The sequence below is a fragment of the Orbicella faveolata genome, unplaced genomic scaffold, assembly GCF_042242905.1.
Source record: "Orbicella faveolata isolate gen_17 unplaced genomic scaffold, um_ofav_v1 contig_47, whole genome shotgun sequence".
Lineage (NCBI taxonomy): Eukaryota > Metazoa > Cnidaria > Anthozoa > Scleractinia > Merulinidae > Orbicella > Orbicella faveolata.
In genome coordinates, this window is record NW_028301577.1 from 24,838,119 (window position 1) to 24,859,241 (window position 21,123).

The window sequence follows — 21,123 nt, forward strand, 5'->3', positions numbered from 1 at the left end:
GAATTGCGAGCTTGAAGTTCACGGTGTCTTCCAGTCCGTGATCGTGTGATCGTGGAACGGATTAGGCCAACTATTTTAAGTCGTGTAACAAATCTCTTATTAGGGACTTTAAGCGGCGAGAACGCGGACGGCGACGGGACGACAAAACCTGTGAGAAGACTGGGGAGAGAACGCAGTTGTGGCGGGAATTCACAAACATTAGGCTGGTTTAGCAAAAGGACGGGAAAGTCAGATGACGACTGCAGGGCGCGCGGAATAACCTTGATTCTGTTCTAATTTGACCATATTTGAGTATTTGCACTGCGCGCGCCGTGGTCAAGTGACGTTCCCGTTCTCTTGCTAAATCAGCCTAATGCTGGAGACTATACCTGACTGGAAAGCCTGAATATCGACCTTTGGTCTTAGCACGTGCTTGGCAAGACCTCGGATCGCAATATTCTCCTAGTGCGGCCCTGGCACATATACTTAATACAAAGCAAACTGGTCCAAGATGAAAGGAGACTTCTGATTGGTTCTCTGAGCGGTCTAAAGTTTGCAATGCGGACCGCTGAAATGGACTGCTCAAGAAATAATTTTGGCGAATCTTTTTTACTCAATATGGCACAAAAGAAAACTGTTGTTAAGTAGAATTTTTTTTCCTTCATAGTAGGCAGATAATTCGAGTTAAACTTTCACGAAAGCAACCTGGAAAAGTACCTAAATACTTCACTTGTGCGCGCGTGTTTACCGAGAGGAGATTGGGGGCAAGCATGAACTTTTCGGCAGAAAGACTATTACAATAAATGCGTTATTGAACTAGCTTGTTCGGTCCGTCTTTGAGAAGATTAGTCTCTTTTTTTCTTTCTTTTTTTTTTTGCAAGCTTGAGGTTCGGTCCATAAACTTTCAAAAGAAGCACGAGACCAATATTTTGTTGCCCCATTTCAGATCGTCGAGAATTCTTCAAATAGTCGCCTGTATATGACAGAATAAATTTTTCGATGAATGAAAGAACAATTCTCTAGAGAATATCACAACCACCCAAGCTAAAAAGGTCTATAGCATATGGTGCAACATGTAGCTGCCACTTGCAACACGGGTCAGATTTGTTTCAGTTTTTCCCAAAACGTGCAGACGATTTAGCAACCTAACCGAGCTACATGCATGCCTCCAAAAGACTACCAGCTTTCACAATCACTGATGTAACTGTTTTCCAAGACAGAGATATATGCTAACCTGGCTTTGTCGAACACTTTCTGTCGCTTTAGAAAAAAGCCGGGAACGGCAAAGAAAACAACATGTGACCGCCTTATCAGTTCATGAAGGAAGCGACGAGCTGATTTCAATCCGATCTTTCTCCTTGCATTCTAATTGGTCGGGTTCTTTTAATTATTTTGTTTAATAATAACATTACCAAAGTCATTCACTGATTGGCTAGTAGTTTTTAATTTGTTCACGCTAGCAAGTACTTTAAGTGTGAATAAACTATAAATACGGTATACTTAAATGACTTTGTCATTTACTACTGTAATTGTTTAGATCGGAGCCATTGAAAGGGTTACTTAAATATCAGTTGAAGGGGTGTATTTGAAGTTTGATCATTTGTTACGGTAATTATCAGTTTTCAGTACGAAGGCTAGCATATTGCGAGCCCCCGGGGATTGCGAGTTTAGTCTACGTTTTTTAGTCAGTAATCTATACGCGGTCTTTGAATAGTTGATGTAGTTTTTCTAAATTCTCTAAGGAGACACTGCCAACCGTATTCGGAGTAAACCTCATGGTAAAATCACAACAAAACGAAAAAACATTTGACAACGTATGTATTTGTCCTCCCAAAATAATCAAAAAATCAGAAATATATTTTTTCTGCACTAGTTTCGTTTCGGTTCTTTTCTGGATTGTAAATTTTAATATCTCGCGATTAATTAAAACAGTTAAAGCTTACGTTTATTAACAGGCAAATAAATTCATTATATATTGCGTTTCAATGAATTTCCTTGCTGAGGCATAAATATATTTTATACACGACAGCAATGATATTGTGATAACAACTCGAAATCAAGTATACGTCCAAACAATAAGCCTCCCCTTCCCTCCCTACCCTATTTTTTTCGGGCTGATATCACTCCTATGTTGAGAAAGTAGCTTATCTTTTGTCTCTCTTCTATGATTATAATATATTCTATACATGTTTATGGTCCGGGGACAGTAGCTTTGTAAGCCGATCTGGAATACCCTAACTAACTAAACGATGAGTACAAATTCTATTCTCTCTCTTTGTGCTAATCAAATGTACAGTGGATAATATATATATCTTCAACTCACGCCTCGCCATTTTTGACAATATTTTGATTTCTACTTCCGGTATTTCCACCGGAAGTGACGGTTCCTTCGTGGAATTTAAGCAGTTCTCCTAGGTACGCTTGGAATGCGTTCATGGCGGCGTTTATCGCCGGTGAGCCAAAACCATGGGTCACGAGACCAAACTGGTTCAAGCTTCGTAAGATAGAGTCCGGGAGGTTACTGTTGGGTAACCTGGTCTTTGGGTAAGGATCCTGGGCAAGAACATCTTGAAGTTCTTTTGTCAATTGTCTGGAAGAGAGGATGGACAAAACGTCAGCCACTATTAGAAAACAGCCCAAAGAAATTACGTGCGCTGATTGGTTTAAAATCGTGTTTCTATTTCACATTTAGATTATGAGCTCGAGATTTCTATCTCGTTTAGTCACGCATAGAAATCGAGAGCGAATAATCTAATCGTTTTAGTATAAATCTACTAGTCGTTCAAAACTTTATCTAAATACTCTTCACAGACACAAGTCTCGAAAACGCCAAGAAGCGGCCTTCATTTCGTCAACAAGCACACACTGCTTCGCTACTCACTATTTATCATAGAATAGATAGCGAGTGGCATAGCCAATCAGAGAACGGCATCCGCGATAGAACGCTAGTAGATTTATACTGAAACTCGATAGAAACACGGTACATGTTTTCTATTTCCTAAGTAATGATAATTACTGAATAGGGTGGTTTTTAGGCGAAAAGTAAAACAAAGACCAATCGTAACTCGCTCGAACACATTTTCACGCGCTTCGCGCCAACTACACCTACTTACTTCGAGTTTCGATTGATTCATTCTGTGTCGTTTGTGATTGGCCAGAGGGATTAAATTGGTTTTGGTTTTACGACACTCAATTGAAAACCGCTCTGATAAAGAAATTGTTAAAAACACATCAAGTCTTGGTCTCTATGTTATTTTTTTTATTTTATTATTATTTTTTTTTTTTGCAATATTTAATCTAACAAGCCAAAAATTTTAAAGTTGAAAATCTCAACAATGTAAATAGGAACACATAAAAAAGATCGCGATAACCTGAAGGAATTAATGCGACTAAATAAGCTGATCATAAACTCTAACGAAGCAGCACATACTTAGCAGCAATAATGGCATTTTTCCTGGACTGCTGTTGAGATGGTTCAGCATGTTGTCTGTACTGTCTCTCCGCCAGCTGCGCGGCAGGAAATTCTGATTCACACACGTAATCAAAGTCAGCAGCTAAGTGTGCGGCCTCTCCTGCAAACGATAACATAAAGTACACTGTGAAACACGATCTGCATTGACCATGGTCACATAGCCTACGAACAGGCTCCCGGCGAGGATGGAAAAAAAATGGCGAGCAAAGCGAGCCGACGAGCGCGAAACTGAAGAATTCGCTTAGTTCGCCGATTTCTTGTTTTCGCGCTCGCCGGGAGCCTGTTCGTAGGCTATGGTCACAAATCAACTGGAAGATATTAGGGGAAAGTTGTGCTTAACATAGCCTGCGGTCGGGCTCTCCTGCACTGCGGCACAAGCATTAGGTGAAGCTGCGAGAGACAAGTTGGCGAGCGAAAGCCCCTCATCGGCTCTCTTCGCTCACTGACTCGTCTTTCGAGCCTTCACCTTTGCTCGTGCCACAGAGCATGAGAAACTGCTCGGAGCCTATGCTGAACAAGGTATAGTTGGTTTTCAATATTAGTCAATAGCAGAGTATAAAGAGTAAACCACAAGGTGCACGAATGGCTCCAGTTAGGTCCGAGGTGTCAAGAGTCAATCCCGTAAGGGTTTTGTCTGTCCATAGACCCTCCATATTTTGTCTTAAGTTCGTCGAGATCGCAAGCAAAATATTAACCGGGGGGATATGACGGAGCCAAAACGCAAGAGGGGGTGCTTTAGAAAGACAAAAATAGAGGGCCTGTGGACTTCGCAGTCGCTCTCGCGCGCTCGAAAAATAAAAAAAACACGCACACGTCTGTGGACAAGTAGGATATACAGCCCGCGTGACTTGAAATACTTGGCAAGCTCGGCAAGCTCACCATTTATATCTTTATAAGGCCTTTCAACAACCAAGAAAGAAACATGTCGGTATAGCGCTTAGTTAGGAAAGTAAAACTTCACTTTCTTACAAACGTACCTTCCACTAGTGACGTGAGTAGCGTGACTTGTGCTGCCTTCCTTCTTCCCGCTGGAAGTGACAAACCAATCTTCTCTAACTTGTCACGCAAGCTTTTACCGCCATTCTTAGACTTGGCTCTGACAGCAAATAAAAATCGTATTAGTGAACACCTTTGCCTCGTTTGGCCTCAAAAAGCTAGCCGTTTATCCTAATAAGGCTAACGTTAACCCCAAGTAAATTCCAACAACAACAACAACAACAACAACAGTTTATTCAGTGTACCAAAGGAAAAAATAGGGAAAGAGAGTGGTTTTTACGTGAGCGTCGAAAATAACTTTACTTTGCTTTGGTTTCGAATTACTACGCCACGCGATTGGCTTAAAAAATATTCGCGCCACTTTTTCATCCAATCAGAGGCAAGACCAAAACTAATCGTGACTCCCTCCTACACATTTTCCCGCGCTTCGCATTAGCTTCTGATATTTGCTTGGATTTATGATTGGTTCATTGGATAGCGTGTGTAATTCGTGATTGGCCACAGTGATTACTTCAATTTCGTGTTATGATACTCAACTAAAAACCGCTCTATTTTACAAACGTAGTATAATTACTAAGTGAAGATGGAAAAATAGGTTCTAGCATAATCTACAGTACCACAAAGTGAGAACGTAGATCGCAAAAATAAAAGGACGTATAGTAGACCAGAGGCAGTGAGATTTCAAGAAACGACTAAACCCTGTAAGTGAAGTTCAAAATGAGACAGCTAGAGAAGAAGAGGCTGGATGTTCTATAATACCTCCTGCTAGACCAAACTAGGCCATCGACGACGTTTTACTAGGTCTAAATTGGTTTAACCTTTCGCTTGCAAAGCGTTTATAGTGTTCGTAAAACCGTAGGACCGTTCACACGAGCTGAACAAGCTACTGACAAGGAGGTCTTACTTGCAATTTTAGCACAATGCCAACCAGGAGCCATAATCGGGGACGGAGACCGTAAGCGCGCGCCATTTCTAGTATTGGGGCTGTCCCTATGATATGGGACAATTTTTCTATTTTCAGAACAATTTGCGCCATCCCGTGCGGCACACGCGCGTACCGCATGCTGCGAGGATTTTTGCGGATGTAGCGCGGGGAAATGGCGTCCGAAATTCCCGAAATGTTTAATGCGTTTGGCCCACAACTCAATACTTTCATGTCTGTCAGAATTTTTCTTCAGTATTTTCGTCGTAAGCTGCTCCAGTTTGAGTGAAGTAAGACAGTGTCGAATTTAGTTATGCGCCGCTTTATGATATATATCACAGACCAAGTTGTGTTCCGCAGCTTCTTTTACAAGAGCTCCACATTACTCCACTCTAAATTTCACATATGTTGAAGATTAACAGCTTTTCCAATACAGCAAAAAAACTAGTTGGATATATTTGGATATAGCAGCGTTTCAGGACTTCAAAGTTTCCCTCCTCTTGCCACACGCTTGCGAGGATTTCACCAGAGTCTATCTCGACCGAACAGTAAAAAAAAAATAATAATAATTGCAAGTTTGATCATGAGTTTCGCCTGAATTCTGAGCAACGCTTGATGTTTTATCAAGGCCCAATAAGTGACAATGAAGTTTATGTCTGTAGATGTTGCTCAGTTTTTTTGTGTAAAAATCCAATAAATTGACTGTTGTCGATGAATAAGAGCGCCCGCCGATGCGTGTTTTGTACAGTCAGTAAGATTGACATGACAAATTGGACTTCCCCAGTTTCGTGTGAAAACGTACATCGAACTCGTGTATCTCTAGTTTTTAAATATGTTTAAGGTTGATAAATGTTTGATAACATATTAAATGTTTAGCTGAAAATATGTGAATACAGCAGAAATAATCAGCTTTCTTTAATCAGCTCGAATAGTCACGATACTCGAATAAAGATTTCGATTTTGTTGGTTGAGTTATCAAAACTCATTGTCTATTTTATTTTCGCAGTGTAAAATTTCACTATGTTAAAGAAACACACATGATATTAGTAGCCTTTTGGCGTTGGTGAAAATTGTCGCAGCATCTCGGCACAAAAGACAACGAAAGAAATCTTTGTCAAGATTTGTTGACAATTGAAAAAACCGACTCGGACTTGAAAGTGCACGCGCTGCACTATGCAAATGAGCTACTTGTACGTGTCAGACTTTCCTTTCAAAAACTTTTGCAAACTCGCCAAACAAACAGAAACAATAATTAACTATCAAAACAGGGTTTGATTATGATTAAGCATTGTTTGGGAAACTCATAAATTAACTCGATACCAGAGTAAAGAGTTTTCTTACATAACTTTTCTTTATAGAACAAGGGCAAAAGCTCACGCGTACAACTAGCGCGAGCATTCATTCACAGCGCGAAATCGAAGTCATGTTTTTGACCCTGAAAAACTGACCTTTTCCTATAGCTCAGAGCATAAAACTACATATAAGAGCCCTGGTTCTTATTCCCCGCCTTATTCCCTGCTATCGCTGTGAAAAATCTGCAAGAGAATCTCGCAACTCTCACCATTTGATCACGCAACGTGACAACATCCACGCGAGAGCCCCCGACATGTGCGTGGATCCGCGCGGATATATGACGTCAGGATGGCGCAATTTCTTTTAAAAATGTCCCATATCGTAGGTGCGCGCGGATCCCAAGACTTATGGTCTTCGTCCCCGATTATGGCTCCTGTGCCAACTGATACGTTCACCTGGAAATCAGATTAAAGGACAGGACTCTACAGTTGGAAGGGGGGGGGGGGGGGGAGGACGCAAACTGATTGTTGGGAGGTTAAATAATTCAGAGTCCTCTGGGATGGCAGAGAGTCTGAACCGCAGAGAGTCAGATGTTTGTCGGGCTTGGTCTTGGAGGGGTAAATTTAGTGGTGATGATTTCTTTATTCTCATTAATAGTAAATGGAGTAATATACTAAGGAGAAATAACGTATCGATCACTCTCACCTTCTAAGAACCCCGCCCAGCAGGGAAGCGTTCAAACACTCGGGGTGCGAGAGTCGCCTGCGGATCTCCCCCACGGTAACTTTGTATTTTGACGTAGAACTGAGGAGCGACAGTCTTCCTGGTACACAACAGAACACATCTGACGGGTGAACGGGACTGTCCGAGTCAGCCTCCTCGCGGGAATCCCGCTCAACATGCTTTTGTTTGTGACCTGTGGCAAAGAAACGAATTTTTTGAATGGGCCACCTTGGCTAAATAAAGTTTTACTGCTATGTCATAACAAAAATACTAGTTTCAACACTTCCTGAGGCCTTTTAATACTAGCTCGTCCATAATTAGAATTGTTTCAGAAACGAGTCTTTATCGTTTACAAAGACGCTGACATTTCTTACAGTTATGCAAGTTATGTTTTTCTTTTGTTAGAGAATTTTTCAAGTTTTCCAAACCAAGTTTTTTCAAACAAAATGTCTAATGGTTACTGTGTTTGCCTGCTTCCCGCAAGACGGTGGTGTAAGCAGTAATATTGTAACTTTTCGTTTATGCAAGACTTACTTTCCCTGCGCTTCTATTGTGACTCACTGTTTCGCATGCTTTCATCGTAACTTGCCCTGTTATTATAACTCACTTTTTAGTACGCTTTCCAGAATTAACAGACGTGCCTTTCGGATTACCATAAAAATAAAAAAAAGACAAGTCTTTAGACCAAATATATGTGCAAATAATTTGGTTAAGACCATCAGAGTCCACATCATGATTATTTTTTCGCTCCTATGTTGCCAAAATAACTCACAAGTAAAAATTAGAAGTATGGCATCAAATAAAGTAAGTTTACTTTTCTAGTCGTAAGCTCTAAACATTCTCTTTACTGTTTCTCTTATATTACTCTCAATGTCTCTTCTGAGAATTTGTTAATAAATCAGGGCGGTATCCTCCAGAAGCTAGAATTTATCACCTGTCATTGTAGATGAGTACAGTTCATGTTGAGAAGAAAATTATACTGAAAACAGAGTTCCATTTGAAATAAAGAATTTTCTTTCACTTTAGGACCCCTTAAATTTCAGTGTACTTGGCGAAAACGCCTAAGATCTTTAGTGATAAATGACTTTTGTGTTCGATATATATTTTCCTGTTTGCCGGCTACTGGCTGAAACTAGTTTTTTTGACATACCACAAGTACATACATTATTAAATCGTTAGTAGGGTGAAATCATGTGAAACGTGACTTGAGGGTCACTTATCGTAATATTTGAAAGCTGTAGGTGTTATTATTTTTAACGCTGGGGCATTATTACGGTGTTTTTAAGTGCTTCGTGAACAAAAGCAGTTACCCGCCCATTATAAGAACTCGTGGCTTTTAAACTCTGGCAGCAAGCTTCCCGGCGGCAAATGTTACAAGGCTATAACTTTAATATCTGCCAGCCTTAAAATAAGTTTTCCTGATTTTAATATAGTTCTCAGAAATAAAGGTCAGTTAAAACTGATCTCGGCCTTGAAGGACAAAGCCCTCGGAACCGGTGGATCACAGACAAAAAACGTTCATAAAGAACAAATTATCTTGTTGTTAGTCTGATAAAAAATAAAGAAATGCGGAAATAAAACGAAAACTTTTGTGGATTAAACTTTGCAGAGTATTATTGCTTTTTTAATTTCGTTTTTAATATGTTTGGCAGGCTATAAGAAAATCTTAAGCCCTTCTTAAGTAATATCACGGGATTTCCCGCTGTAAAGTACAACACTGTTTTGTTTCTAAATTTCAACAAAATGTTAATGTACAATACTGTGAAGTTTTGCTCCAGTTTGAGTCAACTAAATAACTTTTCTGAATAGTGACCCACTCGAAAGCTGCTGTCACTTAGGTATCAGACCTGACTTGAGAACTCTTTATTTTGTTTTTAAAAAAAGTTTTTTTCTAAGAATATTGAGGCCGAAATTGGTGAAATTTTAAAATTGCGTTAAAAATATACCCAAGGCTGAGACGAGATATGAAATACATTAAAATCAACTAATGTTTCTAAATGAACTTTATTTTACCATTGAAGAGTATGGTAAATTCTTTCCGTTTTGTAATAAAACTAGCTAACAAAGTGATAAAAACTACGCATAAGGTACAGCTATAGAACACGTGTAACACGAAACAGACGTCATGCAGTTTTTTTGATAGTTCAATTCCTGGTCACATCCGTTTTAAATAACTGAAATACATGTACTATCGTCTGAAATCTAAGAATGTTCAAAATTATATTTGAAGCCCAAAGTCGACAGAAAAATAAGAATGTCCGCGAAAAATCTACAGTGTCATTAAAAAAAGATTGTATGCGCCGAACAATGAGAAAACAAAGGTGAAACATAAAACTTATTTATTAGCTAAACACCACAAAAGAACTTTACTGAAAAGGTAAACTTGAGTAAGAACGGAGTATAGGATTTATTTCATGCAATAAAAATTGTAAGTCTCTTGTTACCACTTGAACATTTGTTTGTTTATTGATTCGCGTGCAAGGAACTCAAGTGTTTCGGAATGACGCCAAAACGCACAAAAGCGAAAGAGACAATGTGTTATTTATACTCTAATGTAAAAAGCTCTTCCCTCAAGCTGAATTGAACTTGGCGAATCATCGAAGCGTCTAATGGACGTTGTTTTAACCAAACAACTTTCACGTTATTGCTGCAAGGCAATGACAAGTTATACTGTAAAGCAATTAGTAAAGAGCGAGAGGTTAGGCTTCAAAGTGCTTGGCGGTCCTTAGACTTAACATAAACATAATTAAACCATTAGTATCATGGAAAGTCGACACAGCGTGCTGTATCCTCCGATTTCTAAGCAGCGAAGAGCACCAAGTACAGGTTATTTTGAGGGAAGTAAAACAATGGAAAGCTGGGGACGAAAATAGAAGTGTTTTTGACTTCGCAATATAAGCTTACTACGTAGGCAGCAGTTTGTAATTTTTGAAGTACAAATAAGAACGGAGGGTGGATTCGAAACAACAAAAGATGCTCTCAGATATTCTTGTGTTTTAATTCTTCACGCTTTGATCTTAAGGTCAAATTCAGAACGTTGGAAAGAGACAAGAATTGAAAAATGTATTGAGAGAAGTGACACATTGCTTTTCAAAAGAAGTGCGAAAGTAAAACATTCCCTTTGTTAGATGCCTAAAGTTATGGCAGTAAGAACAAGGAGAGACCGCCCTTCATGGTACCAAGGTTATTAAGATGTTCCTAACTCCGACAGGTAGAAAGCCATAACGACAAAATTACAAATTCACAAACGACGCCGACAACTTAGAGAACCTTAATAACCCTTGTACTGGCGTCACTTCGATTAAGCTATGTTTTATGAAGGTATTTTTAGCTTTTTTTGTTCGTTTGACGGTTCAAAGGTTTTCACATAGGCATATTGCACGATATTCTAAGCGGAGAAAAACGTTATTTCAAAACTAATTAAAACGAATACTTTGCTGTACTTGATTGTTGCTAAACAACTATATTGAAAGCAAAACATTTTGATTTTGAGTAGGTTGTTTGTACACAGCGTTCTTAAACATAACGGGTACATGTGGATTTACAACAGTTGTTTGAAGTAGGTTTTATATTCTCGATAACTTTATGAATCGATGTTCAATACGCCATTTATCAACCTAAGCCCAGGCGCCAACGAATCATCTATTGAATGCGCTAAAATATAAAGGAAAAAAGCAACCTTGTCAATGTTATCTGGAAATTATTTTGTAAGAAAATAGGCGACAAGAAATCTATTATTAGAAGCCTTTGAAACAGAAGGGAAATGTTTGTTTGCCTGTCTTTATTTTCGGACCCCTATTGAGAGAAAATCATTTATCAGAGCCGCTTCTGAGTTGTCTACGCTGTGTCCATGACACCAGCAAAGTATCATGCCTGTCCGGTCAACAAGTGTTCTTGACAAAGCAAAAAAATACACTTTATATAAAGAAAATGCAATTTGAATACAGAACGGCAGAGGATATGGGATTTCACAGAACAAAGGAAATCTTTGCAAAGAAAAGCCACAAGAAAAGAACAAACGGCATGTTGTTAGAGCTGTCTGTCGTCGAACAGTTGGTGTTTGGCTTTCAAGATATCAAATCTTGTTTCCTTCACTTGTTAGCACTTCAGTTGTCAGTAATTCGTGCGAAAGACAAAAAATTTCCCTCGAGAACAAGCTCGTCTTCTCAATTTCCCAAAATATCCGGCCAGGTTCCATCTTTATCATGAAATATTTATAACTGTGACTCTCACCTGCCTATTCATATTCAACTCAAAAAGCGGCTTTCTATGTTTCCGCGCGACTTTTAAGGACAGATGTTTTATATTCACCACGGATTAACGTTCAAATAAAGATAATAATAATGATAAAAATAAAAATAAAGATAATAAAAGAAAAGTTTTCTTTCAATTTTGTCAAGGTTAGCTGCGAATGCCATTATGTCAATTGTAATGTTAAAAAAAACGTGTGCAGTTCAGTGTTTAGCGGTGAAATGAGCGACACCTCTCCGTGCCTATCCTCTGGAAAATACATAAGTAAACTGTCAACTGTTTCGCAGAATAAAATTGCGAGAAACACTGATATAAAATGTTGCCAGTGACGTTTGTACAACGTTAAACCGTTAATATGCAAGTTGTCCAGTTGATGAGTTCTAGTAAAACTCGCGTCAATGAGCGTGTATTTCAAAAGTAAATATATAAAATGCTCGAACAGGAAAAAACAGAAGCAGCGGAACAAATTGAGATGTCATAAACGATTTAAACATTTAATAAAAGTACTGACAACCTGAGCTTTGGCCTGTGTCCACAGAATGAAGTAAATTAAACTTTTAAGCTGAGCCGCTACTAATCCAGTGATCGATTGTCCATCTATTTTTTTAATAATTTTTTTGGTAGAGAATAAGAATTAACGAAAAACCCGCTAGCAAAGCCCTCTGGTGTAGGTCAATATTTCACTCGGATCAATCGGACTTGCTAACTGTAGTTTAAGCAGATCGAGTAACTCTGGTGGTTTGTAACCCCCGTTAATTTAATAACGCTTAGAGATAAGACAGTAAAGGCCATAAAGTTTGAACAAGCATGGACAGTGGTACTTTAAAAGAGTATTGGCACAGACTTAACTGAGAATGATCTGAAAAGGGAACGTAAATATATCGACGAGCAAATAATTATTGTAATAAGAGTAAACATAAAATAGGCCAATTAAGTTTTTAAGGGACGAAGCAAACTTTCAAATTGCTTTTCAACGCCTGAGGAAAATCTCTCCGTCGTTGTTTATAACTTAGAATTCTTTTCAAAATATACCCACTGCTACATTTTATTTTCTCTTTCATTCATAAAATGTGACAAACGCACAACAAAAAAAACCATCGTCCTTGGAAACAACTTCATCTTTATGGCATTAAATGCGCAGCACAAATAACGTTTTACTTCCAAATTGAATTTGAATTTCACCTCCTGATTTCGCAACATAGGCAAATACTTAATATTTTAGGTTTTGTTTCTTCTCTACGGAAGATTGATGACCAAAGCTAAATATTGTCTCCTGATTAATGATAGGACAGATAAATAAGGTGGCTACATTAGTCTGTAAAAAAAAATGGCATCTAGCCTTGTTAAAGAGTAACTATAGAAGTGTATGTCTGATGTTACGAGCCAAGGTTAAATTGAACAGCCAAATATATTCTTGGAAGGCCATCAGGAATATTTTTGATAGAGAGCGCCAAAGATTTCTGTTTTTGTTTGGTTTTGAAATCCTGCTTTAATCACTAACACAGGACAAATGCCCTACGCATAAGACTGTTGATAAACTTTTTCCGTTTCCTCCTTTCTTATCAAATAAGAATTCACAGAGAGCTTTTTAATGATTTTAAATCAAGAAAGATTATTTAATTTTTTGTGCACCGCACTTTGAGAAAACCCAGTCAGAGCTACAGCCAGCCATAACACTACGACCATCAGCAATATTTTTATGTCGTTTACCACTAGCGAGGGTAAAAATAAATTTTTTTAAGTCAGCTGCCTAGAGGAAAAAAAAACCTTTCACTTGTAGTGACTGAAGCGAATTTTACATTTTAAATGTTATAATATTTTGCCACCGCCCGGTGGACAACAAATGATGTGTGTAGCTAGCTACCTTCATTAGCAACACTCGCTCCAAGTAAATAACCTTTCAACATTTTATTTGAAATCACTTATTTTTTCCCTACCATATATCCACAACAGAAATAAAAGCTGAAAAAACATAGAAAGCAAGGGAGTGGTCTAAGCCACTAGATAAAGCTGTGTTGCACTTACTTTCCCGAGAATTGTGATGGCTGTGTGTGTCCCCATTTTTGCTGTTTAATACTCCTGAACGATGATTCTGCAGGATTGAAAATCCAAAATTATAAACCGTTTACAAACAAGAATAAAGAGTTGAAGAACATGTCCCTAAGCTATTAATATACCAACTACAGAAAACGTATTCGGTGTAACTTAGATTCTATTTAAAACTCTACACACGAGAAAGAATATCATAAACCTTTGTCAATTTTTATTATATATTCTTCTTCCTTTTATTTTAAAATGTTCTTAATGATACCATTCAATATTAGCTGTAAAACCGTCTAACAGAGCTGTTGCATATAGCGAGGGTGTAAAGCTGAAACTAAAAGGAACCGGGCTACTTCAAGTAATGTATTATTGGGCATGAAATGGGTTTGCTAATCGCTTCGTTTTTATTTCAAAGCCACAGATCTATTTAATGTTTTCCGCCCTTTTATTGTAATTTCTGAAGCGCGTTTTGGCCGGATGCCCAAGAGTTGCAATTTTCTGTTTGGTAATTGTCTCGAAGGAATATTTTGAACCTTTGTCGCTGGTCACTCAATAAATTACTGTGATCGCGTGTTTAAAAATCGCTTTTAAAGCTTTAAGCAAACGAAGTAAATGGGATTAGGAAACTCAGTGGCATTTCACACGTTTAGAAGTGGCTGTGAAGTGCTCGCTAGGGTCACGGTTTATGACACCAGAACGAAACACGAACGACTAGAAACCGCTAAACAAAACAGCCACCGCGCGAGGGTCAACATCAGCTGCATTAAAGAATCCTTAAAAGGATTAATTCGCCTTCACAGCGAAACACGAACGGGGCAAACGAGCAAGATATCGGATATTTTGAATGGGATTTTTTCACTAGGTGAACAGTTCTGTGGTTGTTTTATTAATTGCTCCCCACTGGGAATTCACGGCAAACGCCGTCTAAACATAATCGAGACATTGAACCTCGACATGTATATCCCTTTATTTCTCTCGGTGCGCCATTAATGGAAATTGAGAAGGCAGTTGAGAAGTATAAAAGGATTGGTAAAAGACAATCAATAGGTTTCCTTATATGCTAGAGAGTTTTTTAAAATCGTTAAAACGAAACACAACTAAATCAAGACATCAACTTTCCCGTTTACAGTTTTATCATACTAATAGTTCCTTGTGGTTTGGTGAACCATTTTCGAGCATATCGTTCTTCGCCATTCTTCCCCACTCGTCCAATTTCTGTCCTATTCATCTTTGAAAAATCTATCACAGCAAAGTGATTGTTTCGTCGCTGTTTTCAGTGTTTAAATCTTGCTGTTGTAAAACAGCTCTGATAAGCGAGTGTTTCGAATTTATTTACGTCTTCTCCCGGCATGTGGTATTTTATGACTGCAAACTAAAACATTTTGGTTTCGTTAAAAGGCCTTTTCTATCTCAAACAAGGCTTCTAATTCCAATCGCTCAAGCTTGAGCAAGTCACGCATAAAATCTTTTGTTGGATGATAGATTTCTGTTTCTTTCCACGAGTAATTTTCACCTGGAGAAAAACATCACCTGGAGGAACACATGACCGCACTTAGGCGATCAAATCGTTTGTTAGGGGTTTGTCGACAGAGTAGTTAGCATTTTGAAAGCTTTGTTTCCTATAAAAATAGCCCCGAGAACCATCATTTATTAACATCAACAACGTAGCCGAGAAAAGCGTTAGGCAGAGCGTGTGTTGAAAACCTATTCAACTGAAAACCGCTAAACTTCACACGCACTTGAAACCCGTTTTGTTTCACGGCTTAAGGAGTTCTTTGTGACTTTAGTTCTCGTGACTTCTGCAGCCGAGCTGATGTGTTATTGATTACCGCAACTGTCCCTCGAAAACACATATATTGTTCAAAGTTGTAGGGAGCAAATTTCCTAGTTATCAAACTTTTACGCGGCGCCGGGAACTCGTGAAAACAAACTGACGACGTCGCATGACTCTCGTTGATTTACGACTAAGCTTCGAAGGAAACCCCAAAATGCGATAAGGCGAATGAAGGGAGGCAAATATAGCCTCGGCCATGAGTAGATAGCCAAATAAAAAGGAAATTTGCGTTGAGTGCCAGTTATAGACCGCGGCAGGAATAACGCTACGGGCTTTAATAGATAATATTGACCGGAGGACTCGAAATTGTCACTTGCTTGTGACCTTGAGATTGTCGTATCTTAAGAAGTAGTGTTGACCACACGCGCTATATGGAGAAGATCAGTCAGCACCTAAAGTCTACCGATCACAGATGTTTACGAATGAAAACAATGTTCCTAGACCTCTCAAAAACCACCTCACCTCGTACACAGTTGTTACAGTTCCCTGTTTCGCGGGAAAACCTGATTTAAGCTTTGTGTGCGAAAAGCTTGCATGAGTTTTGCCATCGCATGTTGTTATGGCGTTGCGTCACTCTCCGCAAGGTGTAGAAATGGCCACAAGAAAATGCGAAGCGCGCTAAACGCAAAGGTTGTAGTTTTTGGCGCCACAGGATTAAGAAAATATTGTGCGGTGGGTGACTGAAAGGATAAAAGTGAAATGTTACCTGTGAATCTTGCAAGTTTCCCGGTCCCATCATATCATTGATCAACATATCAGGCCTTCGCACGGCTGAGTAACGCTCCTCCATTCGCCTTGCGTGCTCCATTGCGGCTCCTGCAGCAAACTGGTTCATGTGCACTTGTTGTATAGCGTCCATCCGAGCGGGATGTCTTGCTTGATGCTGGGACACTGGTTGTGGATGAGTCGGGCCAGCCATGGACTGGTGTGGCGCTCCGGCTGATGCCGGGTGAAAACCTGCAGGACCATTGCCGAATTGCTGTGAATGTGCTGTTTGAAATGGCTCCAGAGGATGAGTGAAGTCGAACCTCGGCTGTTGTTGCTGTTGATAGTGCAATGGGTTATACTGTGGAGCGTAGTACTGGTGTGTTTGAGGCTGCATCGGCGAGGACAATACCTCACGAAAGTCGTGAGGTGGTGTGTGTGAGAGGCGAGGAGCGCACGAAACTAAACCTGCGCTGGTCACATTGGCTGAAGGCGAAGACACGACTCCTGTGCCACTAACAGTGCTTACTCCGTGTAGTCCAAGGACTCGATCCTGAGAAGCAAGAAACGCGTGTGAGTTAATAAGTCTATTATCGAATGAAAATAACATGCAGCGTGTTATACCGGTGTGACATTCACGACATCGGTTCGGAACTGTAGGTGGATTTCAAAGATATGACGGCTACTGAGTTAGCTCACCGCCATCTGACGAGTCGACGAGCGGCCGATTTTGTCAGTCTGTTAAAGGAGCGTATGGCTCACGCTTAAGTCCCTTGAGGATCAAGTGTATTTTGACAAGTGTGAACAGCGATCAGCTCGCCTGGCACTTGACTTGGTTTACAGAATATCCTTATATCCTTACCTCGGAATCGATCAACTCGAAGGCGGATGTTGATGAGGTCTCTGTTCTCTTTGAATGAGATGAGGAAGGAGATAGAGGAGTCAATGGCGGTGACAGCTCACGAGTTTGCGATCGCTTTCTCTTACTACCTGTTTGTCGCGCTGCTCCCTGAGTTGTACTGTTCGTAGCTAAAGGGCCCAACTGGGACGTCATAATTAAGCTTAATTCACGGTCGGTGCTAAATGTTTTATAACCCGGGGCCGTACCAGTCGGCGGCGTAAAACGTTATTCAGTCACGGTAGGCTGTGCTCTACTCGGCCTTACTCCACTCCACAGCGGCTCAAGTCTTCAAGTTTATGCCAATTATCGCCTGAGGGAAATCTGTACTTCACGTCGCTCTTCAAACACGGTTTAAATTTCGTGCAGCGGCGATGCTTTGTGTTGCATCAGTTCGCACCGATCACTTTTCAAAAGATGCTTTTGGGAATTGACAAGGGCTTGAGTGGCAAGCCAGACATATTTTAATTATTTTCTGTCGTATTAAAGTTTCCAATTATTTGCAAATCAATTGAGGCCCCCTGATGGTTTATAGTACTTGTGTACTCTTCACCTTGTTGCCGATTGGCAGATTAAGAAAGCAAATCGTATAATAATGCCATCCAACACCCAATAATCTATGGTATATAAACAGGCAGGCGGGGCCTTGTCAAAATTTTCACTGAGCCTTTTGTGTGTTTTCTTTCTTTGTTTGCACCAAGAAGTGGGCGTGAGGCCTACCGTCAAAGGTTCTACCAAAGCGTTTGTTCACCTTAAGTCTAAGTATGCCATCACTAAGCATGGCAACACTGCCAAAATCCGGCGATTTTACCACAGATTGCAGGTCGACGACGCGGGCGATGTGAAGCTCACATTGTCCACGCGTGATTGGTTTAGTAAATGAAAAGTGACATAATGCTTCCTGAATCGTGACTGAGAGCCGGGAATGGTTTGTGCTCTAAATTATACCAGATTAGATGTCGGTGTCCTTTGATGTTCATTTGCGCAACATAACAAGATAAAAGGACGCTCTAAGACTTTTAACTTCAGGTCAAAGAAAATTGCAAAGGCCTCAAAAAAACGCCCACAAAAGACACGGGCCATATGTTTATACGAGTTAAATCGATCGGCTTTTTCTGAAGGGATGATGAGAGAGCTATAGCGATCTAGACGTAACGCTCTACTGCGTCCTACAAACCACCAGAACACGTTTCTTAGAGGTCACTCTATCTTTATATCTCTGTTTTGAAGTACTTGTAAACATCGAGTACATTTGAGGCCAAACATCGGTGACTTTCTACAGTGGTCTTTTCTAACTTGAGGCCTAAATGTTGAACAGATTTGATTAATTATTCAATAAATAGCTTCTTTTATTTCATTATGTCAGCAAGTTGTCTTAATGACTTCTACACTCAAAGCTAAGAAAACTCTTTGCCTGCTAAAATCCTGCCCGAATAAAAGGAAACCGCTAGATTTTCTTGGCTGCTCGTGACTGGCGCAAAACATCTGTTACTCTTGCGTAAGTAAGCTTAAGCATTGAGAATCTTGATCGATCCAGAACGCGCCGTTACTACCCGTTATTGCTACAATAGATCACGAAGTAATTGTTCCTTGTTTACAAGTGCTTAGAATTTGGAAAGCCGAGAAAATTGCTCGATATAATTAACCCCAAAGGATAAGCCGGATATTTTGAACCAAAACAGATCAATATTGAACTGACGATCACCAATATTTGAGATCAAGTTAGTCGACAACCAAGTCACTGTTTGCCAACAAGTACTTAAGTGAAATTTTCGGTAAACACTACAGGCGAACTTTGCCGCGCGTTCAGTTCTGTGTGGCTTTAGCACTTCTTTCTAAAAAAGAACAGACAACGAAACCAAAGCAACCATAATTGGCGGGCCACTAGCGTGTTATTCAAAGCGTAATGTTCATTCAAAGAACCCTGTAGATACGAGCTTTTGTCGCCGGGCCGAAGATTATGTTATTTATTCTGGGGCATGAGCCTCATGCTGTCACGACATTTCCACACTCAATTCGCAGTCAAACATCAGGTCCCAAAAATTTTTTCGGCCGAAGTCACCAGAAATACGGCGCTCTTTTGTTTCTTAGCAGCTGAAGAAAATTACACAGCGGCAAAGTGTTGAAGAAATAATCTATATGCAAATTTTATCTTTTAAGCTTGGCTACATCGTTTGACGGAGTCACGAAACAAGATACAAGCTTTGCGGGAAGTTTTTCAATCATTCTGATTGTCAAATAACAATGGGTAGATGATTGAGAAGTATCCTCGGACTTAAACCAATGGGAAGAAAATGTCTTTTTTCGTTCAAGCTTGCTTTTTCGTCGTCCCTTTCGCTATATTTGCATATTTCTCCGACACGTAGACAATTGAATACAATGTTTAGGCTTTCACCAGTCGAGCTGGTATAAAGAGAATTCAAAAATGTTTTTTGTCCCGAGATTTTAAGAGGCTAACACTTATTTGCAAAAAGTTGATTTCCTTCCGATGTTAAAGTCGATTTCGTGTCAGCTTTTCTTTGAAGGCGGACACGATAACAAAATGAAAAAGAGAAGAGCAATGCATTATACTTAGATACCACCTCGGTAGAATTTGCGGCGAACTTGCCCTTTCACGCGTCATGAGGGAAAGGTTTTAATGGCAGGCCATCAATCATCGAACCGGGAGAAGAACAAAAAAATACACTTTGCTATGATATATTAAGAGCTTCAAGAATTGGTTTGTCGTGATGATTTATGTTAATTGTTTATTTTTTTTTAATCTCTTCCTATGCTCCAGTGACACTCCAACACAATATTTTTGTGAGTTGATCATTGTTGTGATGATTCACAGCATTACACGACTTTGATACAATGAAAGCTCAGCTGATACCGCAGTTCACCGTGTTTTGGTACATGTACACACGCACCAGACCAACAATGTTTAGTCAATCTACAGCACGACTTGTCACCGGAAAAAGGTTTAAAGTATTGTCTTACGTGAAAGGTTTCTGCTTCTGTGCTAAATCTCTTATGTTTCAACCACACGCGACTACAAGAATCACTGATCCTTTGCTATCCGTGACACAAGATACAAGGCCCTTTTTTCAAACACCCCGAGCTTGTACTCTTGTACCCGTTTTACTCATGAGTGGATTAGATATTTAGGCTGCGCGCCTGAGTGGAGAGGTTATAGGGTTGGAAATATCGTGTTTCTCCAAAGTACATTCATCGACGACGTTGTCGCACACTGTTTGCTTAACACTTGTTGTCACTTTGTAATGGATTATTCAATAAAACAACAAACGCCTAATCGCGCGCAAATTACGTGAAAATCGATAGCGTGCGGAGTGTGTTGCGATATTTGACGCGGAAGCAAAGGTCCTCCGTCTTCAGACAGTCACTTTTCCGTTGAAACTTTCGTCAAGAACGAAGGGCATTTTGTAGTCGACTAAAAATAGAAGTTGCCGTTGATTGAAAGGCGTAGGCAATATAAATGGAAATTGTTACTTGCAGTTTCCCCGAGCAACAAAGACATGAGTGTAATATGTGGAATTGATTTTTGTTTTGTCGCAAAAGACCGCTACTCCAAACAATGTCACGAGCATCGATTTAAAAATAACAAATACATAAATACTATTGAGAAACCTTTATCACTATTTTAGTGGCTAAAAAGTGGTTAACTTTTAAATGAAAGTTGCGCGCACGTTTGGTAGACGAACGTATTATAGATTATTTCGATCGTAAAAAAGTTATTGAAGTTAATTGTACCTGTTGCAAATGATTCGAGCGATGAGGTTCACGCGTTGTTTTGCGGCCACTCTTGTGCCTCTCATTCATGGCTTGAATTTGAGTCACACAAATGCTGAAGCAAACCTTGAAAGTTTCATATTTCACAAATAACTCGAACACTGTCCCTGCCAGAATTTGTTCCGCACAAAGATCCTCTCGGTCTCTAAGGCGCTGTTGCATTCAGAATTGCGAAGACACCCTCTTGAAGCATATCTTGTCTTGAGGATTATGGAAGA

At 39.7% G+C, this 21,123-nt stretch overlaps 1 protein-coding gene across 2 annotated transcripts; it reads right to left on the reverse strand.

Moving 5' to 3' along the window:
• Window positions 1-1,399: 1,399 nt before the first annotated feature.
• Window positions 1,400-21,067, reverse strand: LOC110051928 (uncharacterized). 2 transcript variants are annotated; one of them, XM_020758037.2, is made up of 7 exons: window positions 20,867-21,067; window positions 16,220-16,771; window positions 13,662-13,728; window positions 7,368-7,578; window positions 4,429-4,547; window positions 3,410-3,551; window positions 1,400-2,569 (listed from the first exon to the last, which is right to left on the reverse strand). In XM_020758037.2, exons 1-7 carry the CDS (start codon window positions 21,065-21,067, stop codon window positions 2,299-2,301), a joined length of 1,563 nt encoding a protein of 520 aa, XP_020613696.2. In that variant the 3' UTR covers window positions 1,400-2,298. The 2 variants fall into 2 exon arrangements, with proteins under 2 accessions (XP_020613696.2, XP_020613697.2); XM_020758038.2 differs by lacking the exon at window positions 20,867-21,067 and adding an exon at window positions 17,081-20,855.
• Between the last annotated feature and the right edge of the window lie 56 nt (window positions 21,068-21,123).